At 48.3% G+C, this 12,426-nt stretch overlaps 1 protein-coding gene across 7 annotated transcripts in view; it reads left to right on the top strand.

Annotated features, from left to right (window-relative positions):
* Nucleotides 1–12,426, top strand: part of UBR4 (ubiquitin protein ligase E3 component n-recognin 4) — a 127,396-nt gene that overhangs the window by 108,664 nt on the left and 6,306 nt on the right. For all 7 annotated transcript variants that reach the window (XM_036914457.2, XM_036914461.2, XM_036914458.2 and 4 more), the window contains 9 exons: nt 235–425; nt 856–1,029; nt 1,405–1,504; nt 5,061–5,279; nt 6,220–6,333; nt 7,302–7,444; nt 7,864–7,989; nt 9,078–9,272; nt 12,003–12,227. In XM_036914457.2, the coding sequence (XP_036770352.2) occupies nt 235–425; nt 856–1,029; nt 1,405–1,504; nt 5,061–5,279; nt 6,220–6,333; nt 7,302–7,444; nt 7,864–7,989; nt 9,078–9,272; nt 12,003–12,227 (1,487 nt within the window). The remainder of the gene's footprint in view (nt 1–234; nt 426–855; nt 1,030–1,404; nt 1,505–5,060; nt 5,280–6,219; nt 6,334–7,301; nt 7,445–7,863; nt 7,990–9,077; nt 9,273–12,002; nt 12,228–12,426) is intronic.

Here is a 12,426-nt window from a genome sequence, read left to right as displayed (position 1 = left end):
TAGTATATTTTGACCACCTGAGACTTAATTGAACCATCACAGAAACTTATAAACTAATTTACCAAGTGGAAGAGCTCACACTGTTCATTACTCCCCAGGAAGTGCTGAGATAGTTTTTCTAAGGATACTTCTGATAGCTCTGAAGGAGATGGATGACCTTTCAGGGTCAGATGTTGCCTGCAGCCAAAGTCTTGACACCATTAAATGACCATATTCATCCTGTTCCTGTTGCAGGGCAACCTCCTCCTGACAGGTGATAAAGATCAACTGGTGATGCTCTTGGACCAGATTAACAGCACCTTTGTTCGCTCCAGCCCTAGTGTGCTCCAGGGCCTGCTTCGCATAATCCCATACCTTTCCTTTGGAGAGGTGGAGAAAATGCAGATCTTGGTGGAGCGCTTCAAACCGTACTGCAGCTTTGATAAGTACGTTGCTTTGTTTCACATAGCTGAGGGCGAAGCGCCACAAACTCCTGAGCTAGTTCTGTGAGGCTAAGGAAGAACCACCTGCATTTCTATTAGATTTGTGTGTGCTGGTGTCTACATATTGCATTAAATTGGCTAGGCAGAGATGGCAGAGTAGTTGGTGAGATGGGAAGGGGGTGTGACAAGACGGAGGGAGGCATGTGTGCAAAAGCATGAGCATGCAGGAGAACACGATGGGGGTCGGGGGGGTGCGGGGGTGGAACAGGCAAGAGGGAGAGCGGTAGGGACCAGATCAACTGAGTCTCCTCCTTGCCATGCAGAGGAGATTAGACTTGATCCTGTAGGCTCTTGAAGATTGTTAACCAGGGGAATGACATGATCGGCTTTTGTTATTCCTTTCCCACCCTCAGACTCTGCTCTTCCCTCCTAGGTATGATGAAGATCACAGTGGTGATGATAAAGTCTTCCTGGACTGCTTCTGTAAAATAGCAGCCGGCATTAAGAACAACAGCAATGGGCATCAGCTAAAGGACCTGATTCTCCAGAAGGGAATCACCCAAAATGCACTTGACTACATGAAAAAGCACATTCCCAGTGCCAAGAAGTAAGAAGTGCCTTTGTCAAGGCAGCGGCTTTCCTTCCCCTCTTCTGGTTCCTTTTCTCCTTGGTCATCTTGGCATGAAATGTCACGTGTCCGCCTTGCCCTCCTTAGGGTCTCCCTTCCCTTCTGGAAACTCAGGATGACTGACCACCCAGCCATGGCAGAGCCCTTTGGGGCTGTGGGGAAGGATGGCAGCTTTTTGGTTTCTATTTAGAGTCCTCATTTCTGTCTGGTGTCTCTGCTGTGTTTGCGGGGGGTCCTTTGTGATTCTTCATGACACTCTGGAAGGGTTATGTTTAAACACACTAGAATCAACAACTAGTTTCTAGGTAGCCTTTGTTTCTCTGGGCTGCTAGTAAGCTCTCCTTTACTCTGCAGTTTGGATGCTGACATCTGGAAGAAGTTTTTGTCTCGCCCAGCCCTGCCATTTATCTTGCGGCTCCTCCGGGGGCTGGCCATCCAGCACCCTGCCACCCAGGTGAGTAGCCTGCATGCATATGGACCTTACTCTGGAGCCAGGTCGTGTGTTGTGAGGGAGCCACTCACTCTCTTCTCATCTTCCCTGATTTAAGATGAGCACGATTAGCCTCAAGACATGACTTACCTTGATACATAAGACCCCTAGAGTAGAAGGCCCTCTGTGAGATCACCTGGCTCATCTCTGAATGCCGAGAGGATTAAGTTATATTTGTGGCTTCCTAATTCAGCACATTGTTAAGTGCGACTTCATTATCTCTTGAGTCAGCTGAGCAGCAGTTGAACTATTAAGGTAGAGAGTGGCTGACCAGAGTGTAAAACAGTTTTGATTTCTAGCTACAGCCACTGGGACATTTGAAATACCATCACTACTGTCTTCTGTTCTGCCTCAGCAGCTGAAAATTTTGTTCTCAGAGAGACCCACTCCTTCCATTCTACTGTTCCTTCCTGGTCTCTCTCCACTGGGCTGAGGTATCTGTTAGCCCTCATAAATCCTAACTGGCTCAGACAGGTGGCCAGGCTGGATTTTTTTTTTAATTAAAAAATTTTTTGAGATAATTGTAGATTCACGTACACATGTTAAGAAATAATACAGGGAAGTCATATGTACGCATTACCTGGTTTCTCCCAGTGCCAACACCTTGCAAAACTATAGTACAGCATACCGGCATATTGACCTTGATGTGGTGGTTAAGATTCAGGACAGTTCCATCTCCACAAGGGTCCCTCTTAAAGCCACATCCACATTACTACTAACCCCTGGTAACCACTGATCTATTCTCCATTTCTGTGTTCACTTCAGCAGTGCTGTGTGTATAAGTGGAATCAGACATGTAATTTTTAGAGACTGGCTTTCTTCACTTGGCATCGTGTTCTGGGAATTCATCCAAGTTATTACATGGATCAGTGGTTTGTTCCTTTTCATTGCTCAGTAGTGTTCCATGGTGCAGTATTCCCACAGCCTGCTTAACCATCCACCCATTAAAGGATATCTGGATTGTTTCCAGTTTGGGTATGTTACAAATGAAACTGCTATAATCATTCATGTACACTTTTTTATGTGTGAATGTTAAGTGTTCATTTCTCTGGGGCGAATGCCCAGGAGTGCAGTTACTGGGTTGTTCAGTAGTTGTGTATTTGGTTTTACAAGAAACTGCCAAACTCTTCTTTAGACTGACTATACCATTTTACATTCCCACCAGCAGTGCAGGAGTGATCCATCTTCTCTGCATCTCACCAGCATTTGGTGGTGTTGCTGTGTTTTATTTTAGCTGCTCTGATAGGTGTATGGTAATATCTCACTGTGGCTTTCATTTGTATTTCCCTAGTTGTTAACGATGCTGTACATCTTTTCATGTGTTTCTCTTCTTTAGGAAAACGTGTGTTCCTCTCTCTTGCCCATTTTCTTACTGGATTTTATTTTATTTTTTTAATGAGTTCTAAGAGTTCTCAGGGCTGGATTTTTTTCCGTTTAAAATGTTCTAAATCGAATATAGTTCCACATCTTCATTTGGTTATCTGTTCTGATAACTCAACCCAAAACTGTGATAACTTGGTTTCAGCAGTGATTCTTCCATGTCTTGCCCAAATCTGTATTATTCTAAACTTAATTCGATTTAGTAGAACTAGTTATGACTAGTACATTTTTATGGAGATAACTTTTCCTACATAAGAGTCTTCACATTATTTTCTGAATCCTTATAATATCGTTATTTGGTGTGTGGATCAATCAAGAAACAGTTGCGATTTGGCCAACAGCAACACGGTGAGCTGAGAACTCAGGTCAGCTGATTGCCAGGCTTCCTTTTAGATACTAAACTGAATTACTTTATTCACAATAAAGCTTTACCTAGTTAGAAACTTGGCATTCACATTCTTCACCATCCACTTTTCTATCAAACACATATTTAGCGCCTATTGTATACCTGTGCCCCTCTGGGAGCCACCAGTCTTGTGGAAGATAGAGCCAAATACGTAGTGAACAGTGTGGTAAATGTGGAAGGGATCAAGGAAAGAGGACCTTTTAGAAGAAAGGATGGCACCTGCGAAGGCTCAGAGGCAAAAGAGAGCTTGAAGTGTTCCAGGAATTAAAAGCAGTTGCATAAGGGAGGTGAGGTGGCCAGAGCTGGCAATGGTGCTTGGGTCCAGGTCACATTCTCCAAGGAGAGGAGCATGCAGTTTCTCCTGCAGCAAGTGCCCTGGTCATAGAAAAGATTGGAGGGAGGTGAGATCAGAGGGTAGGAAAACAGTTGTTAGACTTCTAGCATAATCTGGGTAAGAGATGAGGGCAGCCTGAACTGTTTAGTGAGGTGGGCCATGAATGGATTCAGCAGAGGTCTAGGAGGTAGAATGAGTGGGATTTGGAGACTGCACATGGGCAGAAAAGCCAGATGAGTCAAGAACTCTGCTCAGCTTCTGCATTGGGTAACAGGTGAATGAGTGGTGGTGCCATTGAAGGAAATGGAGAACCTAGGATGTTTGAAGTGAGGTGGAGGAGAGTTCATTGTATTAGACTGTTAGTGTATTGTGCATTCTCCTAATTCAAATTTCAACTTCAGGAGGGTAGGGTCTTTGTTTCCCCAGCTCCTGAAACCCTGCTTCACACAGATACATGCATACACACACACAGTTAATACCCAGAGTGTTGAGATTGGGATACCTGTGGAATAGTTCAATAGGCAGTTGAATGATGGGTTCAGCATTTAGGAGCATAAGACATGAGATAACCTGTAGTTTTGCTGAGGTACAAATTTGAAGCGTACCTGCTATTATGAGAATAGTTTTATGAGCCTAGTGAGTGATCTGAGCCGAGTGCTGAGCTTTCACATTGCTGTCTGCTGTTTTCACTTTATTGTCAAATATGTAGTGATTGTCATTTCATTCACTTGTGTTGGGGGTGGCAGGGATTTCAGTGAGATGGTGCTATTTCTCAGCTCGCCTGGAGAGCTTTTTCAACGATACACGGCTTCAGTGTCCTGATATCCTCCTGCCCCTGTTGATAGCTGGGTGCTCTGGTGCAATGATGGCAGCCTTGAAAATAGGCATTCCTTGTTTATATCTATTGCTTTGTTTCAAGTGTTTTATTTCTGCTCTCACCTGTAGCTGTACCTCTCATATCCCTTGGTAGAGAAGACTTCTGTGTCCCAGGCTTTGGCAGACCCAGAGGGCTCCCGGATGAAGAGCTTAGCACAGCCCCTGTGCACACCAAGGGCCAGCTCTGCTTGGGCCAGTCACTGAGCTCACCACTCAGGTTGCATTAGGGCACCTTCTCAGGAATCCAGTCCGAGCTCTTTGCACTTTCACTGTGCTGGGTGCTTCTTTAGATAGTGACACTGCAGCTAAAGAGCACAGTGACTGGTCAAAGGTCAGTGGCAGAGCAGAACTGACCCACATTTTTCCGAATCGCTTGGAGCATATAATAAAAGGGTCTAATTGAAATGAAGCAGAGAGCATGAGATTGTGCACATTCTGTTGACTTTTCTAAACCTTCAAGCTCCTGGAAAGAATGCTTATCCACATCATTGGAGGTATACGTCTCTCTGCTCTATTCTTGGTAGGTTCTGATTGGAACTGACTCAATCACAAACCTCCATAAACTGGAGCAGGTGTCCAGTGATGAAGGCATTGGGACCCTGGCAGAGAACCTGCTGGAGGCATTACGGGAGCATCCTGATGTAAACAAAAAGATTGATGCAGCCCGCAGGGAGACCCGGGCTGAGAAGAAGCGCATGGCCATGGCGATGAGGCAGAAGGCTCTGGGGACCCTGGGCATGACGGTAACGCCATCCCCCAACCCCCATGTTCTTGTCTGTGCTGTTGAGGAGGAGATGGCCGGGCATGGTCTTGTGTGCTTCAGGGCAGAACTAGGGCTGGGCTGGGACTAGTGGAGCTGAAGGCTGGACAGAGGAGAGGGAGGGAACCAGGTGTGCCAGGCTGTCTCCTAGGTGCCTCAACTTCTCATCTTCCCACCAACCCTCAGAGGCGTTGCCACTGTGGTTCCACTGTACAGAAGAGACTCAGAGATGAAAAGATTTAACCAGTTCATAAAAGCAGCGAGAATGGTGATAATAGCGCCTGCTTATCTAGGCTTTACTACACCAGGCACTTAGGCTCGGGCACCTTGTAAGATTTTATTTAAGCCCTCATGTGGTTCTGTGAGAGCGATGTTATTGTACCATTTTCCAGATGAAGTAACAGAAGCTGAGAGGTGAAGTAAATAGGCCAAGGCTCATAACTAGTAAGTGCCTGACAGGATTTGGAACCCAGGTCTGGTGACATGAAAGGCTCTGTGCTCTTCTCACTGTCCCATGTTGACGGAGCAGTAGTCCCACAAGAGCCTTCTCCAGACCAGCAGACTTGAGTGTCAGCAGTTTTAAAACTCCCATGGGAACAGTAAGTGAATCATGATGCAGCAGCCCTTGGCAGCTGAGACCTGGTACTGCTGGCACAGAGAAAGGGGGCTTTTTGGTGGCAAGGGGCAACTTGCCAGGGTTCCAGCTGGATGGTTTCCTCTGCTTCAGTGGTTCCCGTAGGAAGAGACTAGCAGAAGAATCTGGGTCTTTACCCTCATTAGACACCAACTAAAGAGATTTCCTTTCAATGCAACAGTCACTTTAGTGTACGTGAAAGGCCAGCCCTGTTCCTGAGTGTCCCCCAGCTAGGGTGGGAAGGGGTGGTGATCCCCTTCTGACATGCCACTTGGGGTTCCCCCTGCAGACAAATGAAAAGGGCCAGGTGGTGACAAAGACAGCGCTCCTGAAGCAGATGGAAGAGCTCATTGAGGAGCCGGGCCTCACATGCTGCATCTGCAGGGAGGGGTACAAGTTCCAGGTACAGCTGCTGGGCCTGTAGTGGGTCATGAGGGCCTGTGCTTGGTGGCATAGCCAGGCCCCTGGCTCTGGGGGTGTCTGTTTCCTGTTGGCTTTTGCTCTTAGATAGGTTAAGGCTTGTGTTTTGGGGCCAGCTGTCCACTTAAAGGATGGTGATGGTGAAGGCAAACCAAACATTAATCTTCACTGTCATTTTTGTCATCATCAGCTACTACTCATGGGATTGCTTCTGTATGCTGGACCCAATGCTTAGAGCTTTATGTAAACTGCATAATTTTATCTTTAAACCCATAAAAAGCCCCAATTTATGGATGAGATGCAAAGGTCAGGTGACAGAGCCAGAATTCTAGCCCAGGCCTCTTTGACTGCAGGTGTCGGGCTTTTAAAGGCACACCATACTGCTTCCATCCACAGGATATCCAGGGAGAAGATCAGGACTTTAGTTCACTAGGTCCTACCAAACTAGATTTGTAACTGAGAGGAATAGGACAGCAAGTGACCTGTCTGGTCCCCTTCAGGCCTAAAAGCCATCCCCTTCAGCTTAGATTTACTACTTAGAACCCAAGCTATTACAAGGGCTGCAACCTTGTAAGTCCTACTGTAGCACAGGCTCCTTGGAGCAGCTGCCTGATAAATTTTAAAAAGCAGGTGACTTATCAAGAAGGCACTTTATTCTTCATTTTCAGATAAGTGAAGCAAAGTGAAAAGAATGACAGTTTCGGCTCACAATTCTGCCTCTCTGTCTGCATGGCATCCACTTTATTTCAGCTACTCCCTACATTCTTCATTTCACCAGGGCTGTGTCCAGCCAAGTGCTTAACCGAGAGACCGAGGTGCTAACCATCACCCCCGCAACTGAGCAACGCTCTAGGAAGGCAGACACTCATGTTCCCTCTGCTCTGCTTCGGCTCCTTCCAAAGCCTGCCTTGGAGTTTCTCCTGACCGCTCCTTTCTATGTTGTCTTTGCAGCCCACAAAAGTCCTGGGCATTTATACCTTCACCAAGCGGGTAGCCTTGGAGGAGATGGAGAATAAACCCCGGAAGCAGCAGGGCTACAGCACCGTGTCCCACTTCAACATTGTGCACTATGATTGCCACCTGGCTGCCGTCAGGTAGGTCCTGGCTCCTGCAGAGGGGCTCCTTCAGTAGGTCTCTCCCTCGTGTGACTTAAGAGGAGTAGGCAGCATGCCCAAGGCCCTGGATTGGGTGGGGGCGGGGGTAGGATTGCCAACCATGAGGTTTTAATGCTGTTCCTTAGTCTGGGGACCATATAGGCCCAAGAGCCATTCCTGCCATACAACTAGGAAAGTACACTTGGCTTTTGGCCCAAGGCTGGTGAAAGCAATCTTGCTTATCTGAATCACTGAATGAAGCTTTTACTGTATTATGGTTACAAATGGTTAATTTTGTGGTCAGGAGTGTAGGCTAGCTTGCTTCCTTAGTGTTAGCAGATTTCACCCCCACTTGCCCAGGTACCTGCTTGCCAAATTAATTCCAGCAGTCACTTGTCCCTGCTCTCCTCCCAATCCAGGCTGGCTCGAGGCCGGGAAGAGTGGGAAAGTGCTGCCCTTCAAAATGCCAACACTAAGTGCAATGGGCTCCTTCCGGTCTGGGGGCCCCATGTCCCTGAATCGGCTTTTGCCACCTGCTTGGCAAGGTAAGTGTTGAGCATTTTGTGTGGTAGAGAAGAGAACATTCCCAGGAAATAGGAGAAGATCAGTTATCAGCCTAGTCTGTGGGAACACCTTCTTTGGGAACCCATGTCTCCTGCCTTATCTGCTTCTAGGGGAGCTGTCAGGAGCAGAGGGGAGCTCTGTCGAGAGGAACCAGCATGCTCAGCATCTGGTGTACCATGTAGAAGTTCTAGTTATTTGCTCCCTCTCCTCCTCTGCTTAGGACATAAGACAAAGCAGAACCAAACCTGACTTGGTTCTCAAGGCCAGAATCTCCCAGAGTTCATGTCCATAATGTGTGCCTCTAAGGTTTAAATAGTGAAAAGAGCTCAGTGGAATGGAGAATGTCTGACTCCTTTCAAGGCCTCCCTCATCCTGAAATCTAGAGTAGAATAGCTCCAGCCTCTATGGGGTCCCTGCCTTATGGAGGGGTGCCTCACCCCAAGTCCTACTTTCAGGATCAGGGAGAGAAAGGTACTTGCCATAAGCCAGGCACCTGGCAGTAATAATGCTGAAAGTAAGAAAGGGTGGTGCAGTGAGATGCTTACCCTGTGTTATTACACATTCTACAGATAAAGACATTGAGGCACAGAGAGGTTGAGTAACTTACTTGAGGTCACACGTTAACCAGAGGCAGAGCCCAGGTAGATGGTAATGTACATTGATGGGGAAAAACCTATTTGGAGGTTGAAGAGATGATTCTTATGGGTCACCTTGTCAGTCTGAATGGAGAAGTTCTACATTTCTTCTTCCAAAATGTGCTTCCAGGTGTGGCCATGATCTGTTCTATGGCATTTGTCCATCAAGAAATGGGCTCCCCCCACCAAAACCAGAGGGTTCTTATTAAAGCTTGGAGAGCATCCCACTCAGTCACAGCAGAAAGGAAAATGTCCTCTGCTCCCATCTTCCTACTAGTCCCAGGCCTTGTCCTCAACTATCCCTTTATTCCCCTGTTCCCCCTACGTACTCTTGGCAGCCATTAGGCAGGGAGGCGCTCTAGAAGGCTCTGCCTTCCGGACTGGGCTTTCACCAGGGAACTTGCTTCTGTTTCAATGTTTGTTCTCCTCCTCAGGCACAACACTTACCTCCAGGAATGTACAGGCCAGCGGGAGCCCACGTACCAGCTCAACATCCATGACATCAAACTGCTCTTCCTGCGCTTCGCCATGGAGCAGTCGTTCAGTGCGGACACCGGTGGGGGTGGCCGGGAGAGCAACATCCACCTGATCCCGTACATGATTCACACTGTGCTTTACGTCCTGAACACGTCAGTATCTTGCGTCCTGGCGGGCAGAATCTAGCTGACCCGCCCCGTGTGCCTCTGCCCAACAGGCTCTCCCAGCTTTTATTCCATATCCACCAGAGTTAGTTACCAAGCAAATGGCTGACCTAAGGGAGTCTTTTCTGGAGTAGGAATGCTCATCTGAGGCTTTTGTGGCATCACACAGAATAAAACAGTAAGGGTGGCTTCCTTTCCAGAACTTTTCCATCTCCTCTACGGACAGCCAAGGGCCCGAAGGGAGCAGGAACTGGGAGACGCTGACCATCAGGCTTCTACTCCAGTGTAGCTTCCACTTCTGCCTTCAGGACTCTCTTCTCAGGCAGGGCAGCCCTGGGTCAGAGCTGCAGTCACTGGCGGGCACACTAGTGTTACACGGGCGTGAAGCTTTCATGGTTAGGGGATGCCGCAGGGCCAGGACCCATTTCCTAAATAGAAAGCTGGACTTGCCATCCCTGTTTTCTCTCCAGTGAGTAATGCTTCTGGCAAGTGTGAGGGGAAAGGGAGGGTTGAAGATACCCTGGGAAAGTTAACTGAGAAGGAAGAGAGCCAGGGAAAAAAAAAGATTTATATTTTTATCCATCTGTACATTATGGAATACTTAAGTTGACACCTAAAAGTATAATTCTGAAGAAATACTTAGCGAGGTTGAGAACAGCATTCTTCCATTGCATCCCAGATTTTAAAAGTAAGTTAAGAGATTTAATATACTTAACTCTTAGATTTGATTTAAATGGTTTCTTGACTTTGAGGCCCTATCCTCTAGCAAGAGTCCTACAAATCTATGGGTAGAGGACTGACAAAGCTGTTGTTAGGCCGTGAACAGTCCACCAGAGGCAGCACAGTCAGTTTAGGCAACAGGACAATCTGTCCCTTGTCCTTTCTAGTCTTCCCTCTTGAACAGTGTCATTTTCTCCTCCCCTGTCATTTCCTTGTGAGCCAGAAGGCTGACCGTGAGACCTCAGGCTTCACTGCTAACAAGGTGCATGGGCTGGTCTCCGTGAGCGCAGTAGATCATCTGCTCAGCTGTTTGGACTGTCAGGAGGAACACCTGCACCACTGATGGCGCAGGTGCTCCCCCTGTCCAGACTGCTTTTAGGCCTGAAGCAGTGCTAATGACCAGTGTTCCTGTGGCCTTGATAGAGCCCTTGGCTTTGCAGAGACATGTCTCTCGGCAGCTGTGAGGTAGACTGGACTGCCACATTCTCTAGGGAGAAAAGCATGATTTGTCCACCAGAATAGAGCCAGTGACTTCAGGTCCCACTGAGTTTCTCAACTGCCAGACATTTGTAACTTCTGCTCAAGTCCCTTAATTGGAAAGGGTGCTGGCTGTGTTGTGGTTGTCTCAGCTAGAGGCACTGTTCCCCAGCCACTGACTGCTTCCTGCGCTGGTCATTTCACATTTCCAAGTGTGAGCTTGGTCATAGGGGCCTGGGTGAGGAGGGGATAACTGCCTGGGGTGGAACATTGGTGTGTAAAGGCAAATGTGTCACACCCTAGCCACACACAGTTGAGTAGGTCTTGCAATGGCAAAAAGCTTCTGATTCCCAATTCTGGAAAACCAAGTGGCATATACCTACCTGTTCTATCCATGCCCATTCTTCAGAGAGAAGGAGGAGGCAGGGTGTCCTTGCACTGGCCCCTCCTGGTTTCCCACAGTCCAGGGCCTGGGAGTGCCATCTTCAGTTCTGGACCTTTGATTCTAGTGGCTCCTAGGGTTGAGCTTTATTTCCTCCGACAGAATTAGGGTAGGGCATTGAGCACTTTTGGCCTGAGAGTACCACCCAGATTAGAAGAAGAGTGTGTAGCCAGAAATACATGATCAGGAAGGACTCTACTGATCTCTCAGTGCCGATTCTGTGACCACTTGTCAAAGATTTGTCATGGAGAAGAGGCAGAGCATTAAGGACGGGTGGCCTCTGGAGCCAGACTGCCTGGGAGCAGAGCCTACTTCTTTCACTCCCTACCGTGTGACTGTGGTAAAATACTGACCTTCTCGGTAAACGTCCTCTAATGTAAAATCAGGGCAGTGCTAGTACCTGTGTCATAGGGTTTTTGTGAGGAGTAGATGAGCTAATCCTTACGAAGCTCTTAGAACGGTGCCTGCTGTTAAAGTTGAGGGTCATCCCTGCAATTTAGGCAGGAGCGAGAACAAGCAGCAGAAGCCCAGAAGAACCTTCTAATGAAGGAGAGCGGACATGCTTCAGAAGCAAACCAACCACCCTGGAGGGCCTAGGAGAGGCCACATACAGCGTGTAGTGCCAACAGCTTAGCTGGAATGCAGCAAGGACACTGCAGGCTGTGGACTCAGAGTCAGGGACACTTACCAGCTCGGTGAATTGGGCAAGTCACTTTATTTCCCTGGGCTTCAGATACTGCTCTAAAAAGGTGCTAGCCGCCATCTTCCAGGTTGTTAGGACACTTTGATGGTGGAGTTTTGTGAATATACCTGACATCCACAATGTGCATGAGAGCCAGGAGTTGTTTAGAATTGTTAGAGCTGAGCTGAGAGTGGAAGGCGCAGCAACAAAGATGCCGCCAAGAAGGGCTTGGAAGGCAAGATGCAGTGCTTGGAGAGGAGACTGGGAGCGTAGTCAAGGGCGGGTGGAAGTGTTCCATGGTTGAAGCATCCAGGGAGCTTGGGAGGGGAGCCAGGCCGCCTCCCCTCTTGCTGCTGGTGCCCTGCTCTACCTGGTCCCATCTGCCCCTGTGTTCCAGGACCCGAGCGACTTCCCGAGAGGAGAAGAGCCTCCAGGGCTTTCTGGAGCAGCCCAAGGAGAAGTGGGCGGAGAGCGCCTTTGAAGTGGACGGGCCCCACTATTTCACAGTCCTGGCCCTTCACATTCTGTCCCCCGAGAAGTGGAGGGCCACACGTGTGGAAATCCTGCAGAGGCTGCTGGTGACCTCTCAGGCCCGGGCAGTGGCTCCAGGGGGAGCTACCAGGTCAGTACCTGCTTTGGGAAGTTCCCAGTCAGAAGCCATCTCCTGGCCGCTTGCTGCCTGGATTATATGTTCCCAGTGTGTGTAAAGCCTGCCTGGCAATGGGGTGTTCTCAGGGAAGGCATGCTCGTCTGAGTCTGTAACTGACCCTGACCTCAGTCTGTTCTGACAAGAGTCTAGGCCTCATTGCTGGCAGGTATCC

The sequence above is a fragment of the Manis pentadactyla genome, chromosome 4 (assembly GCF_030020395.1).
Source record: "Manis pentadactyla isolate mManPen7 chromosome 4, mManPen7.hap1, whole genome shotgun sequence".
NCBI lineage: Eukaryota > Metazoa > Chordata > Mammalia > Pholidota > Manidae > Manis > Manis pentadactyla.
The sequence above is the reverse complement of the archived record's forward strand: the minus strand, read 5'-3'. Positions and strand labels throughout refer to the sequence as shown.